General features: G+C 35.7%; 1 protein-coding gene across 5 annotated transcripts in view; it reads right to left on the bottom strand.

The window, feature by feature from the left end:
- Nucleotides 1–17,036, bottom strand: part of OSBPL9 (oxysterol binding protein like 9) — a 64,985-nt gene that overhangs the window by 13,247 nt on the left and 34,702 nt on the right. For 4 of the 5 annotated variants that reach the window (XM_030032937.1, XM_030032940.2, XM_030032939.2 and 1 more), the window contains 5 exons: nucleotides 14,090–14,185; nucleotides 11,984–12,031; nucleotides 6,741–6,770; nucleotides 5,808–5,858; nucleotides 1,463–1,501 (listed from right to left, as the gene is read on the bottom strand). In XM_030032937.1, the coding sequence (XP_029888797.1) occupies nucleotides 1,463–1,501; nucleotides 5,808–5,858; nucleotides 6,741–6,770; nucleotides 11,984–12,031; nucleotides 14,090–14,185 (264 nt within the window). The remainder of the gene's footprint in view (nucleotides 1–1,462; nucleotides 1,502–5,807; nucleotides 5,859–6,740; nucleotides 6,771–11,983; nucleotides 12,032–14,089; nucleotides 14,186–17,036) is intronic. The other variant, XM_030032938.1, reaches the window with a different exon arrangement.

Genomic DNA, 17,036 nt, shown 5'->3' with positions numbered 1-17,036 from the left:
ATTTTCAGAGTTAAGAAACTTAAAAATCAAGAAGGTCCTATGATACACAGGATGCTATTGCTATCTCTCCTAGTTTTTAGGGAAACTAATAATATATACAGTGCAGAACACTGGTGTGAAAAAAGGAAAAAAAAAAAACCAACCCAAAGTAACTTTGGCCTTGTACACAGTATTGTAACCTTATCCTTAAACAATTCTCCAAACTGCAACATGAACCTGAGCTTCTTGTTAGGTATTTTGGGGTATGCCTTCGTGGTTTAGAAACAGATGAAGGTAGACCAGAAAGTCTCCTACTCTGAGTTTAATAACAAACTTAAAAACAACCATGCAGAAACGACAAGACCGTCATCCCACCATGGTATCAAACATTGATCATATTCCTGCCTGCGTTTAAAGTGAAATCCTGACCTTTAGTCCAAGCTAACACTGACCTCAATAGCATCAAAATTTCAGTCTTCACATTCACTGATGAATCAGTTAATGTATTTTTACAGAAATACTTTTTTTTTTTCTCCCCAGTATAAGCCAGCCGACAGACAATCAGAACAGTGGCTAATCAAATTCAGACTATAGTAAGTTGTAATATCTATATGAAATTTCCGAGTTGCAGATCTAATGTGCGTACCACCTCCGCCTGGGGTAGTGTCTAGCTGCATAACCTCTCTTTTCCAGGGCACATAACAGAACCTACTCCATTACACTAAGACCTCAATTACATGACTATCCACAGGGTAATCATTCGTCTTATGATAAGCATGAAATCAAAACCTCTATCTGCATATTTACTCCAAAGTTCATACCAGAAAATCATACTGCTAAAGCTGTATATAACGGAAAGACAAATAAAGCTCGGGAACTATTGTCAGCTGTAATGAGAACACACTATGATTTTTAGAGTCATGTTTTACTGAAACCAATCTCCTATTAAAAGTATCTGAAATGTACTCAAGTGACAAAAAGAGAAGGAAGAAAGAAGTCACATGTGACCGAAACCAAAGATGACAGAAGTTACATTAAAAATGCAGACGTTAAAGAAGAAGCATTGCTTAAACAGACATAATACAACTTTGCATCAAATGAGCAGCACTGTAGAAAAGACAAACTACTTGAAGCACACAGATAGCTGATCTATTTCATACATAAAGATACTTCAGACGGAACACAAAACTATTTCTATCCCAGTAATTTCCCTGTCATCTGTTCACATGGCAGATTTTTATCTAAGCGTTCAGTCATAACACTGCCACTTAAGACACTCAGTATAAAACTGATCACTATATTTTCTAAAGGCAAGGGTGTTAGCCAACATCAGAAGCTAATGACTCAACAGTAATTTTAACAAGACACTTGAAGCAGTAAATTAGAGTAAGGAAGAAGTATGTTGCAAAATGAGTGGAAATTCAGGTCTCTGTTCACATGTTCTGCAGAAATAAAGGGAGATAAAGATTAGATTTAAACTTACTATAAGTCCATCTGCGTGCTTCTCCTCATTATTTTGGTCCTTAAGGAAAAAATGTTAAAAATATCAACATAACAATCTTGTATGACTTATCAGTTCTGTGTTAAGTGAGAACAGCAAGTTTCTCTCAGGAATGTTTACATTTTCAGCCATAAAATGTTCCTCATCATCTGATACACTAACTAAACTTAGAAGAAACAATTCTATACATAGTCACTGCACCTCTGAGGATTAGCATTTCCTAAGGATCTGTCCACACAAGTTTGAACAATTTTAAAAATACCGTTTCTGCAGTGCAGAATACAACTATGCTTTACAATGTAGGTTCTTCCCAAATAGTTAAGAGCCCCCCCAAAACATGGTCTGCAGCACCAATGAGTCCCTGAAAACCAGAAGACACAAAGTTCTCAGTTTCTAGAGAACTGTGATTAGCATACAGGTCAAGTTCTCAAAAGCACTTTTTGCCTTTGAAATGCAGAAGTGCCTTTATAAGTTAAATGTTTTTAACTTTTGCTTTTTGGTATCCATTAGATTTTAAAATGTTTTTAGATTATTTATAATCCAGGATTTGGGTTTTTTTGCCTAGAAGCATATGTGAAAGAGCAGGCAATGCATGGAATAAAACTGCCATCAGGGGAAATTACACTAGCAACAGACAAGTTAATGCCAATCTACAGTTAGCATAGTTTTAACACTGTACCAGCAACGGTATAAATTTTACTGAACTCTAAGCCAAATCACTTCTGCTGCAAAGTTCATATTAGCCAATACATCAATCCATAGCTTTGTTTAGTGTAAATCTTAAGACTTGTTTGCAGAGTATTTCCCCAGATTTCCAGTTGTTAAAGAGGAACAAGGAAAAAAAAAAAAAAAAAAAGCTGTAAATAGTATTAAGAAAGTTGGCACATACTTATGTTTTGATACTTTATACATTCTTCCTTAGCTTATATAGTTGGCAATAGGCTGCTCAAACTTCATGTCTGCTAGTTGACATTTCTTAAGCAAGGCTTTCCATGAGAAAAGCAACATTAAGGGCAATGAGTTCCACCAGGTTGCAAACTAACACACACAGAAGGTAGAATAACACTGCAGTCCAAATATATTAATTTTTTTTCAACATACAAAATTTCTATCTTACGCTACCATCTCTATGACCTAGGAGATAAAACACAAAGATGCTGCATTGGTACTGAAGCTTGCTATCCTATCTCAGTAATGCACAATCAGCAATGTGGCATGTTGATAAGGTAAGGAAGGCAGAAATGCCACAAAACTAGGCAGGCAAGACTCACCAGAAATGATGGAGTGAAAAAGGGAAGGCAAAGATGCAAAACTAAATATCTAAATTATAAAAGCTACTTCATAAAACATATAATATATATTTCTAAGACTGTAGTTTACCAAATCACTAACAGACCATTACATATATTTTACAACACACACATCAGCAAAGCTGGACACCTTCAACTGCCATACGCACAAAGGGGACAACACAAGTCAAAGGCTCCACCTATCCATCCCACTTAGTTTATTTTGATTGCTTTTTGATAAGCAATGTATGTATTATAACATATTCCTATTTAGCTGGTATTTACTTCACTGTTTTGAAAATGCCTTGGGTCACCTCAAGTACAAGTGGCATGATTACACACTTGATTTACCAGTAAGTTTAATGAAAATTTAACTGTTCCAAGTCCTAAGGCAGGTTGTTTCAAGAGTCGATGACACAGCTCAACATAACACACAATTAAAAAACATAACAAAAAAACCCCAAACACCAGGTTTGCCTCAATGTACCAAAATCATCCAAGTAATAAATGGCTGTGTGTTTGAAACAGATGTTCTGAGTATATGGAAAAGTGATAACAATTTTCAAGTTACCAAACAACCAGAAAGTAATTGTGAAGTCTGTCTCCTAATGAGCAAGGCACTGTAGAAGTAAAAATGGGGTGCAGGGGTGGTGTTAATATGATTTATTTTCAGCAGTGTAAGTCAGCAGCCATACTTGCCTTACAGCTTTGGGAAAAAAACTTGCAGAATCTTAAAAGGTTCCATACTGGAGAACAGAAAGCTATCAGTCAGACACAATACATTTTTACATATATAATGCTTCATACACATGCAACTTACAGAACTGCAAAAACAAGCCCAAACCCCCTGTATTCTTGATTTCCTACAGCACTAACAAATCAGGATACCAACACAGTTTATAGAAGGGGGGGGGGGGGGGACAGAATTGCCATGTAGTCAACAAATATAGTTGCCTGAGAGAGAAAGAAGATGGAGATGAAGCAGAATAAAGGTTATTAAAATTGCAGGAAGATTTATAGAGAGTATTTTTCACTATATGTGGACCAATGTCTTCCAATTAGTTGTGCATAAACCACTCATTTAAACCACCTTATCTTCAACAGCTCTACAAGAGCTTTAGATATGGTTTAGCAAAAAACAAACAAAAAAAAACCCCACTCCTCAATGGATAAGTCCATCTATTTACACTGGTTAATATTTACTAGTACTGAAAGGAGGACTTCAAGGTCTGATTTAGTGTAACAGAAAGCAAGTCTTAGTATCTTTGGGGGACCCAAATTCTACCTACCTTTACACTTATATGGTAGTTGGAGTAGTAAAGCACTGAACCTGACCAAAAATGACTACATCTGCCACTACAAGTTCAGTTTTGTCCATTATCAGCAAACCACCTAACCAACTTCAAAGTGTGCTTAGCATCAGCACAAGATGCTTTTTGTCTATCCCCTAATAAACTTACCCATAGCAGAAACGGAATTTGATATTCAATAGAAACAAGAAAACTAACTCAGCCACCTATTACCAGCTTTGATCAAGAACCTGAAAAGCAGGTTATAATTCTGCTCTTTCAGATTTGCTGATTACATAGCAGAGCTTTTTTAAAAAGAGCGAAATTTCATAGGAACTAAACCTCTGCGAAAATAACAACTATTAAATACATTTATATAGTAATTAACAAAAAATGAGCAAGTCATTCATTGCACACAGTTTTTTCCAACAGCTACCTTAATACAGCAAGTCACATATAGCTGTGTAAGAAAACTAGTATACTATCATCTAATCTATCTATAGTTGACTCCACCAAATCCCCAAAGAATGACGTATAGTCTACTGGTTTCACCGTACTAAAAAAATTCTAAATATACCCAGTACTAAATAACAGCAAATTATTAAGTACTGACAAGGCTTTTCTTGCTATCACTGCAGTGAAGGATTCAAATAGTATCACTGTATGTTAAGTAAAGACTGTTCTAGCTCTAGATTCATGTGGCACAAAACCATTTCAATGTACCCTACTACTTGTAAAATATTTTTGGTTTTGTATAAGTCTGTTAACTTAGAAACGTTTTCTTCAGAATTTTTAAGCTACTGATACGAAATCTGAATTTCACAAAATATGCACTGATCCTTTTAGTGAATGACTTCTGATCCTGCAAGGTTCTAAATACTTCAATTTTCACTGGCCTCAAAATGTTGTACATTGTATCTGGCATCTATAATGAAGACAAACAGCAGTATTGTATTTGAAAGCTACAAAACAAAAAGGTGATCTAGACTACAGAAAAAAAAATTGAAGAGCCTACACCTATTTCTGAATAAATCAGAATGTGTTCTGATTAAATTCAGCCTCAAATTCTGAAAATGCCATAAATTAATTTCTCTGCAAAACACCATCTTCCTTCACTTCGGTCGCAAGGTATAAATCAGCAGCTCACAATTAACATATCCTAAATATAGTACATGAAGGCCTGTAAAAGCAGAACTTGACAAAAAAAAAGTAAATCCAAATCTCACTAAATTTTAAAAAGCAACAAAACATTTAAGTGAAAAGCATGACTGCATTACCCATATTGCATTCTCAAATAATACAATTCTTACTTCAAGAAGTTCCAACATCACCATGAACTTCAGACCTACAAAAAACCTTGCCAAACCAGTTTAGATTAACATCACAATTTTCCCTTTTTCTGTTTGTTAGTCATATTCTTAAATGAAGCAGAAAGAAGAATCTTAAGTTTCTATTCTGTCACACTTATGTTTAAGTTCTTATTTAGTCTAATAGCAAACTCTGCAAAAGAAAGTTTATCTCAAAAGAAAAGCTATATCATCAACACAACTGTTACCATGAACATTAACAGGACTGCTGTGGAACTCAGTATTTCAGAAACTTCATTAAAATAGTAGCATAAATCAACTTATACCAATTTTTTTTAGATATATATCCTGGATCATATGGAACACACTTTTAGATTTCAATTGTTTTCACACAGATTAATGCTGTATAATTAAAACTCAAAATAGTTTACAGGGTACTTACTTTAGCAATCTGTAGCAACACAATGCAGTGTTTTATTGATTCTACCATGCTCTAGGAAAACAAAAATAACAGAAAAAAAACCTTGTATTATTATCCTGTAATATTTTGTATTTACAGGTATTTTTATTAGTTACACAAAATATTAACTGAAATCTTGGGCAAGAACTAAATGGACACTCACTCCTGCAGAACCTCTACTTTCCTTTAGCCCCCTTTTTTTTTTTATAGAGACAAAAGCATAGCAGTAGAAAACTGAAGTTTCCAAAAGCCGAACACAACACAGGTTGTCAGGGTGAAACGGAGGTCAGCTTCAAACTTTCACAGTGCTGCAAGCAGGTAAACTGTCATGTGAAGAGAGGCTGAGAGAGCTGGGCTTGTTTAATCTGGAGAAGAAAAAGCTAGGGGAGACCTTATCAATGGGCATCAATATCTGATTGGGATGGCAGGGTGTAAAAAACGACAGAGCTAGACTCTTCTCAGAGGTGCCCAGTGACAGGACGACAGGCAATGGCCACAAATTGAAATACAGGAAATTCACCTTAAACATAAGAAAACACTTTTTTACTCTAGGGATGATCAAAGAGCGGAACGCGTTGCCCCGAGAGGTTACAGAGCCTCCATCCTCGGAGTTACTCAAAACCCAACTAGATTTGATCCTGGGCAACCTGCTCTAGCTGACCGTGCTCTGAGCATGGGGTTGGTCTCCAGACCTTCAGAAGTCCCTTCCAACCTCAACTATTCTATGATTTTATTATTCTAAGGTGCTAGACATAAATCTGAAGACCGCACCAGAACCAGGCTGCCTCTGTCATCACACTGTTGGACCCAATATGGATTCCCACTTTTCTGTAAAAAGCTTTAAAAACTTTCCCAAGAAAATAAGGTCAATTTCAGATTCTGTATATAACAGATATAAAAATTAAGTAAGCTTACACTGGTTGTTTCTTTGAGACTTTCAATTTTCTGTAAAAGAAAAAACAAAATAATGTGGTTAAAGACAGAATTTCCAGCATCTAGTTTGACCTAAATACTGTACAAACACTATATTTTAATCTTAAATTGGGGAAGGAAAAGCAGCAACCAACATGTTAAAGACTATTTCTGTATATAGACACAATTTTCATTTTGTAATTGACAAGACAGACATCGAACTGATAACTAAAGCTTAAAGATGACAAGGTTAGGAATTTCTCAGTAGTGACATTATACATATTTACCCATCCAAGTCTACACTTCAGTTTTGCATAACTTCAACAGAAATAAAATGCAGTATGAAGATTCACTCTAAGTTCAGTTTGTGCAATGGTGGCACATTTCAACAATCAGTATTACTTGAAATTACCATCATTCAAGTATAATAAACATATGCAGTTAAGCACAGTTAAAAAAAAATCACAGAAAATAACAGGGCACACGTGTTCTTGCTCTTTCTCCAGTCTAAGTGCCTCCAGTAAAAGTGCATCTGGAAATCTGCCTACTTAATTTTATCTAGAGACACTGGTTCATTAAGATTTCCTGTGTGGAATTGCACTTCAGGCATGCAAAAGCATCTGCATGCCATTTTACACATAAGCATGACCTATCTAAGAAGCATATGCATCCTGTTGATGTCCTTGGGTCTGCCTGCAGAAGGCAAAATTATTAAATTGGACTCAGCACTGAACCTCTACTAATTCAATTACAGGACCTCTTTGTTTTGATTAATATGAGTGTCTCATGTGACTTGAGTCACAGTCTTTTTGATTCTTGAATAATCAAAGTGTGTAAAGGTGACAGCTTCCCAGCCAGTATCTAGGGAAAATTTTTTCAGTTATACACTGTTCTATATGCTGTTCGTAAGGATACCGTACATTTTCTTCATGATTAATTGGCAAGAGGTGGCCAAACAGCACCCAGCCTCAGCCTTTTCCACTGGAAAGACTGGACCATGCTGATCTAGGAAATAGCATATCAGGGATGTTATATCACAAAGTTATATTGTATTTACTTCTGCTGCTAGCAGAGAAATAGCCAACAGCTAAATTTTTAGCCAACAGCTAAAAATTCTTTTGTTTTGTTTTTGTTTGTTTTTCATGTCTCTACTGTACTTCTAGTCCAAACTTCATCAACACATATTGAAAAAAACATTTTAAATATGACAGCAGTGAAGTTTTGAGCCTTTTAGCACCAAAATAGAATAGGCAATGTACCCAAACATACAGATCTTGTCAGATGAAAGATTATGCAGCTGAAATAAATCATTCAGTCTCAAAGATTATGCAGCTGAAATAAATCATGCAGTCTCAAAGCTTTATAGCCAACTGTAGGCAGCATCAGCATTTTTGATTATTCTTTACCTATTTTTTCCCCAACATGTTATAGAGTATTTACACACCAAATAAATTGGTATCTTATTCCGTTCACTGATACCATCTTTGCTGAAAATCTGAAAGTGATGTCAGGCCATATAATGTAATTGAGTCGCACTGTTTTCCCCCTACCCATTTGTAATTTTCCAAACAATAGACTAAGACATAGTTATTCTTACACATAGGTACAGACAAAAGGCTAATCTGTCCAAGATCACACAGAAGATCTGAGATGGGAAAAACCTCAGGACGCCTGGTTTCCAAGGCCTATCTACAAATTATACAGTCATAATTTTTTCCTCTATGGAAATGAATTCCTTGTGAGCTGGCCAACTTAAGTAGTAACAGTACACATTAATCCAGTTTTTTTCACATTTGTGCTGTATGGCTACCTCGCAAGGACACAGCACACACAACTGGAATATTGTCGTCTTCATATGTACACAAAATTATGATAACAATGGAGGCAAGTCAAACAGACTCAGTCCCTGGGAACACCCTTCTAAAGAGCACCGGCCCTGTTCTTTAGGCCTACCTAAGCAAACGTTGATATGGAAGTCTCTGGATTTTCATGAGCAACGTGTTATTCTGTAACAGTGATGTAAGCAGGCATAAAATAAAGTTTGTGAACTCTCCCCTGTAAGATCTTATACAAACACACTATAGACATGACACAGGGAGAGAAAAACAAGTGGATGATTGCTAGCAACAAAACTGGCATGCTTACAAGAGTGGTTGGTTTGGAGAAGTTAGCAGAATGCTTGTATTTCATCTCATCAATTGTACAGAAATACACTGCTATGTATACACGCTGCTACAATCCTTGTAAGTTTATTCTTACTATCTTTTGTTTAAACTTGCATTAAATTAATATAGATAATTTAGAAAATACAAAATTGCAAGGAAAATCATAAGCAGGTAAAAAGAGGTATGTTAAAGATAAAAAACATTACTAATAAAAATAAAATTAAAGAATATAACTTACTACTAAAAGTTATCACAATTTTCTCTCTTCAACATCCCTACTCTTTGAAAACTGACAAAGATAAAATTTTAATAAGACAGTTTCCCTAGTTTTAGGTAATGAATACATATATTTTGAAATAAAACATCCATCTCCTGCAGACTTACATTTGTGGAATGCAGCCACATGCTATATCTAATCTAATCAAATTGCAGGCTGCTGCTGAAACTACTCCATCTACTTGCTGCTTGTTGCACCTCCGTGACATCTGATTTTTTTATGAAGCCACTGGTGATCCAATAGAAAGCTAATTATATTTCATTGAACATGATTTTTGCCTCATTCAACAATCATGTGACTACAGAGGGATCAGCTCGTCCAGCAAAGAGAGGCAGCAGAGGCACGTAGGGGTAGCTGACTCATAGTCAGAATCAGTAAGGTGCAACCTGAATCCGCGTGCTCAGCCTTGGATTTACTTCACAAAAAGTACTCGTTGTGAACCAAAGGGCTTAAGCAGGCTATATACTTCCCTCCAAAATCTTGTTAAGTAACGTCAGCTTTGTTCCAGCCTGCCAAATATACACCTCTTCACTGTTCTGATGTTTTTGAATGCTTACAGTTTTATTCTCCCCGATATGTGTGGTCAAGATAGTTTCACAAAACTGAACAGAAAAGCTTACTTCGAGTTCTCACCAGTAATATTGCTAACACTGTAAGAAAGCAAGGTCCTATCTTGTCTTCACCTTGAAACGCCAGTACCCTCAGATCACGCACCTTCTTTTACTTCCTATGTAATCGGATATATAAATTGTACTCCATCAGTACATTCAGCAAAACTGGCAGCACTGCTAGTTATAGTAGGTTTGCAAGATAGTATGATCCCACTATGCAGTGTTAGTTGTACTTCTGCCAGAAATATTGATATAACACAGGGAATTCATGATAATCACAATATTTCTCAGTCTTCAAAATCCATCAAGTCTACATCTGCACCGCCTTCTTCCAAGTGCAACAGATTACTATGTCTCGGAAAGAAGATATCCAAGAGATCTTGAAGCATCTCAGAACACCTATACCCTATACCATTATCCTCAAAAGACCAAATATTCTGTAACTAAAAAACAGCTCATCCAATGCTCTGTATGCATGCAAAAAACAATAGCTGAGGTTTTAAATGCCTGGCCATAAACAGTTGCAGAAAACAGCACTCAGCTAGTTGGGAAGCACGTAACATTCAAATAACCAAATCTTGTTTCCTCAGAGGAAAAAACTGTGGGTTGGATGGAAGTATCCTGCAGGTTACACTCAGCTCATAGTCTGATAGCTGAACCATACTTCCATAAACAAATAGAAAAACTGCTAAATACAGTATCAAAAAACCTCTTAGCTGCTTTAGTACAGGAAGAGACGTGATCAAAAAGTGCTTTGCCCAAGTCTTTTTCATATTTAATAGAGAGTAAATGGAATATATAGTAATAGCAACACTCATCAAGATTTAAAACCAGAGGAAGCTGACCTCTTCTAAACAGGCCTCCTGCTTTCTCTATAAAGTAACAATCTGTCTGTTCCATAGATACCTTGCAGACATAAAGAAAGAAATCAGCACAACATGCAGAAAGTCTCCAGGGATTAGAAGCACTGTCACAGGGAAAAAGAAAGTACTGCCTGATCTGCAAAGTAGCATCTGGAGGGAGGTCAAAATTGAAGAACTCTTCCCAGTAAGACACACCGAAGGAGAAATACAAAATCTTTAGATCTTACTCTTTTAGTCAGTTGTCTACAGATTAAACACACTTACACAGAGATCACTTATACTTCAAAGTTATTTTAAAAGCCTGTACGTGCAAAAGAACTCCAGAAAGACCATCGCTTCTGAAGTCCCTAAGATGCCACATAACACATCAAACAAGACGGGTAACACATGAAAGGTCACAACCATTATAAATAAGTAAACTAATCACAGAAAGCATCAAACTGTTTTCAAAACTGAAACCAAACACCAAGAGAACTTGAGCTTGTTTTTCACAAGTGAAATTGAGGGGAGGGAGGGAACTAGGATGAAATACACCACTACTTTATGATATTGAAATTACTGCTTTTGCTGAAAACAAAAGCAACTCCTCAGTAATAAACCCTTCGTAAGGAATTGTTAAATGCCTCCTCCACACCACACAAATTAACATACAAAACCAGCATGCTACTTAATGCCAAACCCACACCACCAAAGGTATGTGCTAGCCTTTCTTAAACATGGTGATTGAACTCTGACCTACAAACTTGACTTTGAAATGGAATAGGAGGGGATGCAAAAAAATACACAACACTTAAGTGAATTACAGCCTCTCTAAAAAAGTATTGCTCCCCACATAGCAAGTTACATTTTTGGCATCCTCACCTAAGGTGAATGAATTAAGGTATTCTCAGACTTCCAACATGTGGCATGCTAGTCGCAGAACTACACAGGATATAGACTGATTATGTGAAATACAGGATGCTTAGTTGTTTTTTTTTTCCTTCAGAATAGCTTTGCTATTCCTACAAACATTAAACACTCATCCTTGCTAAAGATGAAAAACCCAGCAAATTTAAGTTAAAATGCTTTAGATGGTTGGATAACAGAAGAGTAATCGTTTCCTACAGACTGAAACCTTTTTTAATGTTATGACACCCAGTATTACTAAAAATTCTGTTTGCAACCTATTTGCAACACAAATAATGTTACCAGTTATTCAAAATGCTTTAAGTGATTTTGGCAACTCGACAAATTCGAACCATACTTTAAATTTCTATAGACTATTGCAAATTGATGCACAAAACCATCTGATTAAGCAAAATAAGCAATATTTAAGGCAAAATGTACTTGCTTTTCTCTGTTCATCATCTTTGCAGTTCTGGAGTTTTTCATCAAAGAGCTAAAAGAAAGAGATACTTGTGAAAATACTGAAAGTGTTATTTTTTCATTTAATATCAGCCAGAAACACCAAAATTTCAAAGCCAAAAGCATTTAATAAGCACATAAGTTATACTATCTTGGTATTATGACCCAAAGCAGTTTTTGCCTAATATTTCTTTACAGCACTTGTGATATAACATATAACAAATTTGCAACTGATTTCTCACATTATCCCATCCTGCCAGAGACCAAATCTCAGATCCCAGCTAGGTCCACAGCTCAGTCTGGCATGCTTCTACCATAGTTTGAACAAAAAGGTGAGGTTAAGTGATAAAAGTGACACTCATTAGAATGCCTCAAACTGCCTTTCTTTTATTTCAGCAAAGACCTTTGGAGCACACAGAGTGCTTACCAAAACAGCCTCAACCCTTATCAATCCTTTCAGGTACCTTGTTACTCAGGTACATGATTCAATTCATGTAAGATTAGGAAGCACTTCTTTTGCAAAGATATGTAGTGATTTCCCAGCATTAACTTCTACTTGTTTTCTAAAAGGTGGAATATAAAATGCAGCTAAGCAAAGTGAAACAAATTCTTACTGAAAAGCTTGTATGTGTATTTAATGCAAGCTGAGCTGAAACAGTTAAAAGTTGCCTCCAAGAGCACTCTAAGGTGCACATACAAACAACCATTAAGTACACATTGTTCAAGGAAGAAAAATGATTAAGGGTAATGCTCAAAAGTTCATCAAAACCACCCTTGCTCAGAAAAGAGGCTGTAATTTTTAGCAGGTGAGCTACAGTTCTTCACTCAACCGCCTGCCTAAAACCTACTCGTGTGTTCCCTTTCCCTTGAGGGCTGATTTCTGGTTCTAAAAAAAGACTGTAGTCTTGGTCTCTGTCCATCCTCAAATTCACTCTTCTTTCATTTTTAACTAATTCTTATATCCCCTCCCCCCAGTTGGCCTGAAATAACAATTAGAAGGTGTAAAGATTTAAATACCTTCCTTCAGAGAAGCATGCTAGATGGCTCCAGAGCAGAAGACAAAGCTAACTCCTGATCAAGTCTTTGCAGTTTAGTCTTGACTTCTGTTTGCATCTCTTTTGCCCACCTCCATTTTTGTTGGTATGCTCTTCCCCCTCTCCGCCCTCCCCTGCAACTGAATTTTTGCTGAATATCCCACATGCAATACTTGCCTATTATATCAGGGGAAAAAAAAATCCAAACCAGCAGAACTGAAGCAATCTTAACAGCAATTTTAACCTGCTGAGTCATGGGAAAAAGTGTCCTAACCAGCAGTATAAACTGTTTTTCTCAATAAGGTGAGTACTGAGAGATATGACCTCATCATTCCTTACCTTCCCACCTACTCTTAAAATACATGTACAAAGTGTAAAAGAACTGTATTTGTACATAATTTCTACAGAATGTTTTCACTCAAGGACAAAAATCAGATTATCTATCACTACTGCAACGAAGTCTGAAACTATCTGCAACTGTAGTTACATATTACTTGACAACATTTTCTCAAGATAAATTCTAAAATACTATGAGCAATATAATGATTTAATTATGTTTTAAAATTAAACTTAAGTCATCTCTGCCATTTCCTTGATGCTATATATACAAAATAATGTTTCAGTCATTGTAAACTATTCTATAAAATCTGTTCGAGTTATTCTAATTTTCTAACTCTATTTTAACAATCCCAAGATCCGTTCTAAGAGAAAGCCATTTTCAGCTTATTTCAGCCCGTAGCTTGCAACTTTTAATTTTTATACTTCTAGTAAAAATCTATTTCGGAAGTAGTTAGAACTTATGTAACATCCTAAACCAGGGAGAAAGAGAAAATAAAATCCATCATTGGCAGACTTCATACATAAAAAAAGGTATGTTTTCTCCACTTCACAGTCAGCTCAGCCAGATGAGCATTCTCTGCATCCCACATTTACCAGAACATGTGTCAAGCATAAAACATGACTCTCTCCCTCTGTTGAGCTTCCTTTCAACCAGACCTTGAAATCCACAGGGACAAGCAGACTCCCAATACAGTAAATACACCATTTAGTTACCATACCTTCAATTGGTCTATCAAGATCTGTAAGTAAGCATCAGCCTCGGTAAGTTTCTTGTCAAAATCATGAACGCTGGGAACAAATCCTGAATCCACACCCTAGATATAAATAAATAAATAAATAAATAAAAAATCAAATATATAATCAGAGTTTCAGATGAGGAAAAAAGTTAACAAAAATACAGTTTTGCCTGCCAACCAACTGATAAAATGTTGCCTTGCCTCTCATCCTGCCATGTGCAAACACAGGCACACAGCTGAACACATTTGTCTTCTATTTGCAGCTAAACACAGTACACATTTTCAGTGGGGGTATAATCATCACACACCAGAGTATTTCATTACTTATGACGGAACAAATCCCCTTAAATTACACTAATTAAAGTTTCTTTGGAAAATATAAAGGAGAATTCACGTTTTTTCTGAAGACTGTCTTGTGATTTCATATTCTTACATTTCAGTTAAGGAAGACAAAGCCATACCCAATTGGATGACCGCACTTTTCACACTTCAGACAATATTGCTCAACTCGCAGCTTCTTAGCAAAGAGCTGAACTAACAAGTGCTAAATCTCTTCTTATAATATGGGCCCACCTTTGAGCTGAAAAATTCAAAGCTATTACTCCTGGTTGCCCTAGTTCCTTTACAGCTATAATGATTTGCATCCTTGCCACTATATTTGATTTCTTAAATTTTGTTGCACATATGCCAACAAGGACAAAGTGTCAGTGCCATGAGAATGATTACATTTATATTTTCTTGCTTGCAAATTTGTCTCCCTTAATAATATAAGACTCAAAGCACACTTCTGCATATAATATAATCCCTACCTTTAAACTGATAAAATGCGTATTTAAAGACCTGAACAAACAAACTCCCACTGGGTTACCACATCTTTAATTACAGGAAAGAAAAGAGGATTCTTGAAATTGATTACTTCTGACTTCATGCACATATGCTATGTAAACACATTTAAGGTTTATTTATATAACGCCTTTAATGCAAATGGAACTACAAAACAAATATTGAAGCACTCCCAGCTTAAAAAAAATTGTACAATGCAAGTTAAATATATAGGATGAAAAAACCCATGAAGGATAAAGAAGCAAACATCAATTATAACAGAAACATAATCCTGAGAACATCACAGCAGTGACAAGACTTTCCTACTAGCCTAAATACTTTCACCAATATTCACATTGATCTAAAATATGACATCTTAACTTCAAACTCTTATGAAACCATCAACTGTGCTGTTTTGACTGCCAAGAATCTCAAAAGTCTGAATGTGTAAAGATCAGGCAGTGGGGCGGAAAAAAAAAAAAAAAAAAAAAAATCGTATGGGGGAAGATGGGCAATCCATATCTGTAAAATTCTATATCAGGATAACTTTTTCTTTCACATTGTTTTCTCTGTCAATAGATAGTTTCTTTTATTTTTGTATTGTAATGGGCCATCATATTAAGAGCTTTACTGATGGCTCTTTAGAGGCATGAACATTTGCATGCAATAGAGGAATGACTTGCCTTTATGTCTGTCAAGCTGCATGCACAGTATCATGCACACCCTAAAACATAAAGCCATCTACTGCCTGTAGAAGATATTATTCTTTATTCATTTGCCAAATCTTAAACTGTGCTACAGGCTAACACCCAAATCTTGACAATAGTTCTACATAAGTAAGTCTATCCATACAGATTAGTTTGTAAACCAGCATTAAAAAAAAAAAAAAAGAGATACTTCACCCTGTATTAGACAGTCAACACTGGCCAAATTTAGAAATAGGGTTTTGAAACAAGGAGTGAGGAGAAGAGAAGAAAGCAACCATTTTGACTATGCCAAGAAATTAAGAAAGGACACCCAGTGTAACAAGTTACCAAAAATAAACTAATAGGCAGAGGGGAGAGTCCTCTCAATCAAGAAACTTCTGACACTCCCTCAAACTAGTCAAGTTTAAATTACACTGAAACTAGATCTGAAACTATATGAAATTAGTATTCTACTTCCTTGTTGAAAACAGAATTGTCTGTACAGCTAGCAGCAGGCACCATCATTTCAGCAAATGGTCTAGCATGTTCAGTAAAAAAATTCTGGAGGTCAGGTTTCATATACAAAAACTGCATGAACCATACAGAAAATTTCTGCTGAAGATACTATACACAGAAATAAAGTTTACGATACAAGTTACCTGTATGCAGCATCAAAATGCTGGGTTTTATTTCACTCATCAGTCTATGACTACTAATATGTAACAATCTGTTATTTTAGAGGTGGCTTAAAGATAAAATGCCATTCTTAAATTTCAGCCTCTTAGCACTAAGGGAAAAGCTGATTAAAACATTTAGTGTTACAACTGAGCAGACATCCACATCAAACACAGAGTGAAAATTGTGACCTAAAAAGTTCTACTAGAAAGTTAAAACTTCAATCAACATAAAGAGAGAGCCATAAAACCAAGTACAGTGTCAAGATGACATAGCACAGAGATGAAACACGAAAATAATTTTGAAAAGAAGCACAGGTACTTAAAAGCTGTAGCACTTCACTCCTAGTTTGCTCTTGGTTTGTATAAAGACAGTTTAGATGAAATTGGATAACCTACTGAGCAAATTTACTAATCTGTGTTATATGAAATTAGGTTAATAATTTAAGTTCTCACATAGTTTTCAAATTGAAAACCAAAAGATAACTGGAAAGATAAAAATATTAAGATTAGCAATAGTACAGAAAAAAACCCACTGTATAAACAGCAAACAAAAGCAATCAATATTTCAAACCCAGCAGTAATTTAGAAAAAGCAGATATACAAAGTGCAGATTTGCATACCAAATCCTTATTTCTTCATTACCTGGTCACCCAAAGACAGAGTAGAGGAAAAAAGGGGACCCTTTCTTCCCTCCACTGCCATGTAGGTAATGAGGCTTCAAAAGAAACAGGTGAGCAGAGTCAA

The sequence above is a fragment of the Aquila chrysaetos genome, chromosome 12 (genome assembly GCF_900496995.4).
Source record: "Aquila chrysaetos chrysaetos chromosome 12, bAquChr1.4, whole genome shotgun sequence".
Taxonomy (NCBI): Eukaryota; Metazoa; Chordata; class Aves; order Accipitriformes; family Accipitridae; genus Aquila; species Aquila chrysaetos.
This window is presented reverse-complemented; position numbering and strand designations above follow the sequence as displayed.